This window comes from Abramis brama (genome assembly GCF_963993115.1).
Source record: "Abramis brama genome assembly, chromosome: 6".
Taxonomy (NCBI): Eukaryota; Metazoa; Chordata; class Actinopteri; order Cypriniformes; family Leuciscidae; genus Abramis; species Abramis brama.
Genome location: NC_139968.1, coordinates 24,473,207 through 24,483,855, shown reverse-complemented (window position 1 = coordinate 24,483,855; position 10,649 = coordinate 24,473,207). Strand labels below are relative to the sequence as shown.

The following is a 10,649-nucleotide window of genomic DNA, read 5'->3' as shown; positions in this document are numbered from 1 at the left end:
CTGGTTTTTGAATAATTGCAAAATCAGATTTAAGTCCACCATTTTAAAGGGGTGTGCAATATGTCTTTCACCAGAGGGCACCGCAAAACCCAGGAAGAACCACATTCAGAACATGTTTTTCAAAAAATAATTTATTGGTTTGAAAGTCACAAGAACAGACTTTTCTTGTACAAAAATATTTGATCATTAAATAGCAGCTTGTTTGATGTTTGGCATGTGCAAAGGACCACTTTTTGAAGACAATTCAAGTATTAGAATGACAGGCTAGTTTTTAAACTGTTTTAGAAGTAGGCCATATTGATATAATGCACTTTGACCTTAATTTTGGTGGGTGAAAATACAATTACAAAAGCCATGTCACAGTATTTCCAGTATAGTATGTGATGCTTTCATTGCACTTTTTTTTTTTTTTTGGTTGCACATCTTTAGTAAAAGGAAAAAAACCCTCAATTTTCACAAAGTGAATGCAAGAAAAAAGTCATGCACAGTCTCCAAAAATACAGGAAAACCTTACAAGTGGATGTTTTGATTTGTGCAAGATACTCGGGTAAACATTTTGGATTAGAAATGGCGATTCTCTACATCTTGATGTTTACAAAAGTAAAACTCACCCTTAAATATTAAAATAGCAGGTGCCGATTCTGAAAATAAACTAAATTGTAATCACAGTAAATGTTAGGCTCAAATTTGTGATTCCTCTTCCTATTAATGTAAACTATACAACAAAAGTTTCAGCACATGTGAGAATTCAGTGGTGTACTTGAGTCTAGCGCGTGCTACAAGCCAGAAGCTTGTTGACCTTTCCCCCAAACCAGGGGAAGGCAAGTTTGGTCCTAGAGAGCCGTTGTCCTTCAGATTTTAGCTCCAACCCTAATCAAACACACCTGAACAAGCTAATCAATGTCTTCAGGATTACTAAGGCTACAGGCAAGTGAGGGTTTTTTTCAGGGTTGGAGCCAAACTGCAGGACAGCAGCTTTCTAGACCCAAACTTGCCTACCCCTGCCCCAAAACCATTGTTAAATTAAACTGCTCCTTAAGTCTTGCACACTTCGACAAGCAAAAGAGCTGCAGTTAACAATAGCCGATGAGAATTGAGGAACCAGAGGAATTAACAGCTACTCATGTCTCATAAATATTTTGGTTCCATTTGGTGCAAATGAATTCTCATATAGCTATTTGCATGTTTGTAGGAGATACAATTGTGGAGAATGTTTGTGTATTTGGCAAGGGCCTCATTAATAAAATGTTGTGTAGAAACTGTCCTTCATTTGATCTTCCTATCATTTCTCCAATGTGCGTACGTGTGATTCAGAGAACTAACCTCTCTTCCAGATGTGAAATCGATAAATCGCAAATGATCTTGAAATTGTGTTAGATTTCCAAATACCTGCAGTGCTCCGACTCCAAAGAACAAGTCTGTACGTCTGCTTAGACCCTGATGTGGCACTAAGCACTTTTCAAAGTCAAAGACTGTTTTTATATAATGAACATTGGCATGGATTTTAGCGTACACACACTCTAAGATCAAATATGTGCATACGCACATTTTATAAATGAGGCATCAAGTGCACACTATTACATTGACAACAGTCTTGAAGATTTGAAATGCAATCTTGTAGCATGCCCAAAGCCCTATTTACACCTGGTATTAAAATGCGTTTTGGTCGATCAGATCACAAATTATGTTTTATTAAAGTTCGGGAGGTGCACGTTCAGATAATTAACCTGATTAACACGAGAGGGGCGCATCAGCATCCCTCCACCGCCCCATCTCCTCACTTCTAGTCTTAACTATTCTTACCACAACCGATGGGGGGGGGGGGGGGGGGGGTACTCTAGGTTCGAGCCACAATTCAGAGCTCGGAGCCCTCCCCCCAGAGAGGACGCCAAATACACGTAACCCATACTCTACTTAATTATATGTAAGTGTGAACTCATGAAGTGGATGACGCTAAATACAGGTGTAAACAAGGTCTGAAACATTTTGAGCTTGTCCACTTTCGACCACTTTAGAGGTAGTCGAAAACGCATTTGACCGGATTGCTTTCATAGTATAGATGCTGATGTTGTCGATTCCATTCCAACATCCACAAAAAACCTCCTGCTCTCCGCCTACTGACCTAATTCGTAAACATTATGGTAAGCGCGCTAGCCAGACGGGATTTAAACTTTGTCGGCTGAAGACCCAAGCTTGGTTTGAAGACAAAAAACAAACCCAGCACAATGTTTTCTCACCATTCCTGATTTCTAACACACACACTCACAGCGTTCGATGTGGTCTTGCGGCGGTCAGTGCAGAAACGAAAGCTGATGCTCTCCGTGTGTTTTTCCGGCATCTCCGACGCGTTCATATGTAAATTGCACAAGCTTATTTTGTCCATTAGATCGAAAGATCTGAAAAAGCCAATACATTTACCTGCTCATGGACCTTCCTATCGAAGAAAGCAGGACAGAAGTGGTTGAAAGTGGACAAAAAAGAGGTGTAAACAGGTACGTGTCTCCCTCGTCTACTTATGATAAGATCGACCAAGACCAGGTAACCTTAATACCAGGTGTAAACAGGGCCCAACATGTATATGCTTGTGATTTGGACTTGTGGTAACATGGCCTTCTCTCACGCAATGTCAATGGAATCCACAAGACCGAATTTGGTGTTATATGATTTAAAAGTACAAGCTTCTCTTTTGTGTTTGCAGTGTGACCTTGTTGTACCCATTTCCCTGAGCATGCACTGGTGCGCGCTTCTACATGACTAGTCTATGCGGCATTATGTCTAGTCAAGTCTATGCGGCGTTACGTCACCAAACTGTGGACTCAAAGAAAGACAGCAAGGACTGCGGGCAGCATTTGAGACGAGACTATATCATATTTTGGGTCAGGGTCATGACCCAAGGCTCGTGTTAGGGATCATGTATCTTGTTCCCAAGACATGGAAGATTATGTTCTCATTATGAAATACTTCCACCTTTAGCAATCAGTCATGCCACTTGAACTTTCTAATAAATATTTAGAATGCTTTGCCCAACCCAAGTTCTCGTGCTGAGGTTAGATTCTTGTGTGCAGTCTCCTGAGAGCCATGTTGGGATTGGGGTCCCAGCTTAGATGTGGAGACAAGAGGGAGGGGATGAGATTTTGCCTGCCGTTGTACTGACAGCGACTACTGCAAACCGCAAGGTTTCAGTTACCATCATGTGACATGCAAGAGGCAGACACAAGACTGTTTTTTAAGGCAAGGGATGGTGTAGCTTACTATATCTGATACTGAAATAGCCTCCCACCAGGTGCAACATTACACATATTCTCCGGTTACATTAACCAATACACAGTTGATAAGGTGGCTACACATGCAAAAGCAACACATTTATAGGAAATGCAGAAAAAGTGCAGATTCTTCAAGAATCTTTTAAAGAAGATCTCTCTTCTTGTCGCTCATTTTGTCTGTCCTCAGAGATAAAAATAAAAAACATACAGCAGAAAGTCTTGTCTCTGTGCAAGGCGATGTCTCTATACATGTAAACATTCAGAAGTTGAGAGCTTGTACATAGCAGCAGTCAGTCAGAGAACTTCTGCTGTCACGCAGTTGTTTGCTTTTCCCCGTCTCTAAGCTGCAGAAGTAGATGATAATTGAAAGGTGTTAGAATTCACACATGCACAATTTTTTATCATATCAGTTTACAATTCTTTGTGAAATACACAGGCATGCGTTATTGCTGTTAAACAATTCGAGGAAAGGTAGTTGCAATACTACTGGCAAGTAACATGAAATCCAATAAAGTTTGGTATGCAAATATATTCCCAAATACGCCACAATTTCTGGACATTTTCAGGCAAGCCCAACCTTTAAAGACTCAACAGGTAGAAGTTGATAGTTTCGCCACCTTCAAGGACTCACCATTTTCCTTTGGTTACTCAGGCAAAAGGTGCAGATGGGTCGTACTGGTGGGGTTTTGAGGTTGGTGTTGCTTTGTAAGATGTTTTGATATTTTAGACACGGTTGCCCGTCCCTGCAGTCCTCCCCTAGCAGAAGCACGTTGGCCAGGTGTGAAATGTAGCTTGATGCCAATCGCAGAGTCTCGATTTTCGACAACTTCCTGTCGGCCGGCTCCGTGGGGATGAGGGTGCGTAGAGCCGTGAAGGCGGTGTTGACGCTGTGTGTACGGTCTCGCTCCCGAGCATTAGCTGCCTGCCGTTGTTTACTGACCCCTGAGAGTCTACGGCCTCCTCTGTGTCTCCCCGCCTCCCTGTGGCCCCGTGTTGGGCTCCCCGTGGATTTCTCCGAACTGTCGCTGCCGCTGTCGAGCTCATCAGGGTCGGAGGGTAAGCTCTGGGTATCGTGTGCATGATGTTCATGAGTTAGCCCTCGCTCGCCTGCAGTGGACTTCATGGTGTGCAGAGACAGACTGGTTGTTGTGGGTAGTCCATGGCATAGATGCTGGCTGCCCATGGTGCTTTAAGCTGAGTGAAAATAGCAGCCGGGGGGCAGCTGCGTCTGATCTGGTGTCCAGAGGTCTTCCGTGGCCCCGTGGCACTTCAGCATGCCATTTCTTGAATGACTGATCCCTTTCTGGATTTGTCCGCTACCATGTGGCTGTGGAAAAGGATGGACAGGTGGAGCTGAGGGGCACCTGTCATGGCCCAAAGAAGGAGGACGTTTGAAGATATATAAATAAATGCACGCACTAACACACATACAGGGATTTGGGTGTTTGTTACTCCTTTGGGCTGTAATATTTGGGTACCGGGTCCTCTGGGTGATCTTGTGCAGGTCAACAGTGATTTGCTCTACTTTCTCTGAGAAGACCCACCTCCGTTTTTGTTCCTTCATTCTAGTCCATTCATCTTTCGCTCCTGATATTGTTTGCTCAAAATATCATGTTCTTTATGGCTTAAACATGTATTTGCATGCTATATAATATGTATGCAATAGCTAAGCAACCTTGTTGTTTGACCCAGTGCTAAATTTAGCCCAGAAAAGTTTACAGACAGAGACTGTTGTCGTTGCCTGTAAAATTCGTATCACATGGGCTATGGGTCACTTCAGGACCAAAAGGAGAGACACAGTTGGGACTTTACTGCACATAGGGGGCAGTGTTTCAAATCTGACAGAATGCAATTCAAAAAACCTGTTTGACATGCTAGCAATGAGAAAGACTGTGAAGAAAGTTATTGGAGAGCTTTTTACTTAAATCAAGTTCTGTGTTACTGTCAATGTAGCTGCAATCATTTGTTTACTTGTAGGTGTAATGAACATTGGTGTTCTGAAAGTAAAAAAAAAACAAAAAAAAAAAACCTACTTTGCCAGAAGTTCCACACCAACAACACCACAAGAAACATGTAAGTGATATTGAAACCATTTAACTAAGGGGCTGTTTACACAACTTTTCAACTAAAAACTGAAAACTTTTTATGCACTTTGGCCGTTCATTTACACGACAACTGCGTTTTGGGGGCTTGAAAATGCAAACTTTTGAAAACTTTTTGAAAATGATACCGTTATCATCTCTGTGTAAACTGCAAAAACGTGAATTTGTGAAAACGGTGACATCATGTGCATGCATATTACGTCATGTGTTCAGCGTAGTGTTTTTTACAAAGTGACATCACCAACTACTGGCCTGCCATGCATAATGCAGCATGTTTAGTAGGGCTGCACAATTAATCGCAATGCAACCGCACGTGATTTGGCAAAGGCTGCGATTATTTTATGCAGCTTGTCAGTGCAGTGCGGCTGATCGGTAGTAAATGCTGCTCCATCTGAATGCCAGAGGGCGTCTCACGCAGACACGCCAAATATGCCCCACCGCATAAGAACAACAACACATCATTCCAGGAAATCCCTATTGGGCATTATCTCGGAGAAGGATGCTCAACTGTCATTATGAAGTGAGTTGGGAGTAAAAGCATGTTATTAAATGTCTTTTGTTGGACAAGAGGTTCATAAATGCTTCTCATGTTTGGAAAGATGTTTGACACGTGTTGCTTTTTTCAAATGCATGTGATAAGTGACTCAAACTGAGCCGTACATCAATGACAAGCAGCGCATGACAAATAATCACAGCCTTTCTGATAAGCCAAATCAGTTTAAGTGCGATTAATCGTGCAGCCCTAGTGTTTAGTCATTTTCACAGATCCGTGTGAACTTCATTTTGACTCATTGTCGTCTGTACACGAAAAATGCAAAGGAAAAACTTTTCCATTTTAGTATATCAGTGTTGCATAAATGTACCCTAAAAGTCTTTTAACCAGTAGCTGCAGTTAGTGTTCAGTCACAGAAGCTCACAGAATTAGCACTGTATAAGTGTGCTCTCTCTTGTATGCTGTCATCCTATTTCTCTTTAATGCCCTGTCTGACTGAACAGCCCAGGTGTGTCCATGTCTCTTGCAAGCACGTGTTCCATCTAAAAATATCAGTTAGAGTTCACCATATAATGCATTGCTGCTTTTTTGTATGCTAGTTTAGGCAGTGTTTTCATTTTTGGTTTATCTATTAAGTTTAGTTACACTCTGTCACACATTTTTTTTTTTTTATCTTTAGTCATATTCTATGGTTTAGTTCAGTTGTTCCTGTCCTGCAGAGTTTAGCTCCAACTTGCCTCAACACACCTGCCTGGAAGTTTCTGATATGCCCAGTAAGACTATAATTAGCTGGTTCAGGTGTGTTTAATTGGGGTTGGAGCTGAACTCTGCAGGACAGTGACCCTCAAGGAGCAGGATTAGACACCCCTGATTTATTTAGACTCTGTAGTAGGTCACTAGGCTCATATTTTCATGTAACCACCACTAGATGTCAGTAGCACACCACTAGAGATTGTCATTCCACCTTTTAAAGGCAAGAAGCACAAACAGTGTGTACATGTTAATGCTTGAAAATTGACAAGAATATAAGTGAACTAATGGGGCATGAAAACAAAAATAAAATCTAGTGTGCTGTTGCCATATTAGAGATTTAAAGTTCTAGTGTGGAAATTGTTTTATGAGCAGTCAAATCATAATGTATCGAACTTGTCGGGCCTTCATTTATATCTAAATTCCCAATGATTTCCCTTTAGCCTTTTGGTAAGTTTGTCCAAATTAGTTAACTGATAAATCTTTTCTCTTATCCATTCACATGACACCTCTTTACTAATTTGTTTAACCCTCTAAGCTCTTCTTGCAGAGCTAACATGCTAACACAATGCGCGTGCTGCATCCTCAATGAGCCGCCCGTGGCCCAAACATACACTCCAACTGGTTTGTTGTTTATCCTGACAGCATCGCCTCTAATCTTTAAGAGTGCCTGCTGGGATGCAAAACAAAGATACGCCATTGTAATCCTCTGAGAGTTTGCTTGGCACTTAAATTTGCAGGTGAAAGCTCCTGGTAAGTTGCAGAAACCAGGCATGGGCTTATAGCAGTGGTTTCCTGGATACCCGCCTTCGTGGAAGCAAGTGGAGCATGAAACAATTCATAGTTTTATTGAACAGTTTTGCAGCTCCAAGTTTACATAGACAATATGACATAGTTTACACTCCGGTTCCAGTTGAGCGAAGGTGAGTGCCAATTAGCATTTTTAAAGGCCTAACTTCCTGTGGAGCAAGATTATCAAGCTCTGTGCACACATTTTTTTAAGCACCTGTTTTAAAACTCTGTTGGAAAGAGTGTGATTAGATTGCAAAATTTGAACACTTTCAAAGCCCCAACAAAAACTGCACAGTCTCTGGCATCTTTCTCTCTATGGTTTTGGAGTGATTTAAATACAGGTCACCATACAAAGGATGCCCCGTCCACCTACATAAATTCACACACTTTAACTAATCTATTTTGAAACCATGCCATAAAACATAATCCAAATGCTAAGAGCAATTGCAAATCATATCTGTGAGATGCTGGTCTACTGCACAGAAGCACCAAGAGACCATTAGCATCTAGTTATGCAGTACATTTTCATGCCCTCGTTGTGCAGTAGGTATATTAAATAAAATAGTCTATATTAGATAAAATGCTAAAATCACACTTACACTTTAAAAAATGTAAACCATATTACTTCCAAATTAAGTGAAAAATTGGGTGAATTCTAAATTATTTTACTTCTGTGGTTTGAGTTGATGTTGCCATTTTTTGCTGTTTGTGCTAATTGTGCTATGCTAACGTATACAATGTTTAAGCTTTTTCTTATTCCCCAATAACCCCTTCCATCATGTTAGCCTTTTGTGTAAAATCCAGGTCCTTAAAGTTGATATGTAACAGATTAGATCATATCTTCCATATTGTGATGTACATCTGAGTGAAATGGATCATCGAAAAAGAAAAATGTGGGACGGGACGATGGAGGTGGAGCTGAATTCGAGCTTGCAGTTGAATTTAAGAAAGGGGCATGGTTTAAGCAGAGTAAATAATTGGAAAAGTCCGGCATACGTCACCAGCAGTGTTGACAGGTCCACGGTTTTCCTGTGAAATTAGGCTACTTTTACACTGTTGCCGCTGTGGGTAGTTTTTGAAATCTGCAGGTTGTAGTGAGATTTTCACAGGGGAAACCCCCCGGAATGCAATTGAGCTAATTTTGATTAGCAATTGGGAGGATTTTGTTGTGGAAACCTGGCAACCCTGGTCACCAGAGAAAATTCTGGAATTTCACTGGAAGATTGAGTTATGACATTTTGATAAAAAAATGTAGGCAAAAAAAAGAAAAAAAAGAAACTTATACATAGATTAATCATTCACAATAAGATTACAATTAGAAAACAGAATAAACATCAGACAATATTAAAGGATTTAGTGAACTCTGTGATGTTTTATGTTTTTAATTTTGATTGAGTCACTCTAAAGTTATAGAGTTCACAACTATGAAACAGGAACAAACCCATTAAACCCAACAAAAGACAGAGAGAGAGTGGAAGAGACAGAGACCATATAATAAGGTAAAGAAACATATGAAAGTCCAGCCCAGATGAGAGACACACTTCATGCTTTTATTTCTTCTGCTCGGCAGGAGAACCTTATGAGGGTCACTCTAGTGCCCTTGCTGACCATTAAAGGCAACTAATTGGAGCCCAGGGACAGACAGCTCTGAGAGCAGCAGAAGAAAAGTGTTCCCAGAGAAGATCTCTTCAAGGAAAAAAAGTAAATACTACTGTAGTTTTGGAGCACACTCCAGCACCTTCTTGCTACTCAAAAGAAAGAAGGAATAAGGAAGGGGGGAAAGTCTGAGATGATGGGTTTCTGGAAGATATTTGGTTTACTCTTGAGTCATCATGCAAGAGATTTGATCTTGCCAGAAAACTGCTTTTCTTTCTTCTCAGCTTTTCCCTTTTCTCCTCTAATCTCTCTGCATGCTGGTCTTCAGACTGCATGGACTATAGCATTTCGGTTTTAGCCTATTTGGAGACATAAATTTGTACCTAAATGCCTCTCAAATGTTACTAATCGGATTCTATAGACTAGCATAGTCACATTTAGCCAGCTAATTAATGCAACAGGGATAATGTACTGTTATTATTGCAAAATATACCCTTGACATAAAGCAGGCGGCTCTTTTGTCACCCTGAATGTTTTTATTTTTGCATTAATGAGCGGCGTACTGTACGTTGCTTGCTACAGTACATGAATACTTGCCAAATAAATAAATACATCACATAACTAATTGAACTTGTTAGATAAGCTAATCAAACATAATTTACATTTATTCATTTAGCACTCTTTTATCCTAAGTGACTTGAAGAAAACATTGATACAATAACTTGTTTAGATTAGCTTAATGCTTATGCTTATCTGCAATCTAAGATAACATTTAGCTACGAGGTAACATGTCTTCATCCATTTAAGTTCTTTGTCATTTCTTACAATTTTCTTGTTCTTCCAAGCAATGTTGAGGCCGCTTTTACTGCAATCTGTAACCACTTTAAGTCAGAATGTTTGTTACTGCTAATCAGTCAAGTCCATAGAAAACAATGTATTGGTACTCAGTAAAATATCTCACCTCATGGTTCATGTCATGTTCAAACAATAGATCAATAATCCTTCAATATGACCTCTAGACAAGTAAAGTGTGATTTAGAGAGCATATACTGTAGCATAAATTGGACAATCCCCAACAGGTTTAATTATAACACATGGCGTGACAATCACAGCTTGACAAAAAGATGTTAGAAGGCTGTCATCATCCTCCTCACCATAGTTAACACATCTCAACATGCTAAATAACAACACGGAAGGAGGTAAGAACACAAATATATGGCTTAATCTTCCTCTGTGGCCCCATGTGCATAAAGAGACCTTAAAACACATATTATTAAAGAAATAATGAGAGGTAGTGCGTACTGCAATATGAAGTGAAGCTGATTACCTAAAACCCTCTTGACTAATGTTAAATAACTGTAGCCTCTTGTGTGAAATTTCCATTAATAAACGGCTGCAATGGGGGAATTATAAAAGACACCAGTGTTTAATAATTTATAATAATAGCAATATTCTATAGTATATTCTATTATAGCCTAACTATTTACTATTCATTTTCTAAGTAGCCTAAGCATAAACAAGAGAACCACAGTTCTATGGCTGCTTTTAAAACATATGTGTACTGAGATTATAATTACGTACATGAATTATGCACATGACTGATTAATCGCAAATTAGATGCATTACCCAGAGGATATTTACACGATTGAAGAC

General features: G+C 40.0%; 1 protein-coding gene across 1 annotated transcript; it reads right to left on the bottom strand.

Moving 5' to 3' along the window:
* Positions 1 to 120: 120 nt before the first annotated feature.
* Positions 121 to 5,262, bottom strand: LOC311084368 (transcription factor 15). Its single transcript, XM_084116371.1, has 2 exons — positions 3,895 to 5,262; positions 121 to 3,607 (listed from the first exon to the last, which is right to left on the bottom strand). The coding sequence occupies exons 1-2, from the start codon at positions 4,444 to 4,446 to the stop codon at positions 3,575 to 3,577; spliced, it is 585 nt and encodes a 194-aa protein (XP_083972497.1). The 5' UTR covers positions 4,447 to 5,262; the 3' UTR covers positions 121 to 3,574.
* Positions 5,263 to 10,649: the final 5,387 nt, after the last annotated feature.

Bases quoted from the DNA above. Each gene is read 5' to 3' on its own strand.
- LOC311084368 (XM_084116371.1), bottom strand. From the start codon at position 4,446: ATGGGCAGCCAGCATCTATGCCATGGACTACCCACAACAACCAGTCTG. The intron at 3,608-3,894 runs GTGAGTCCTTGA...CTACTTCTGCAG, and splicing joins TGAGTAACCAAAGGAAAATG to CTTAGAGACGGGGAAAAGCA.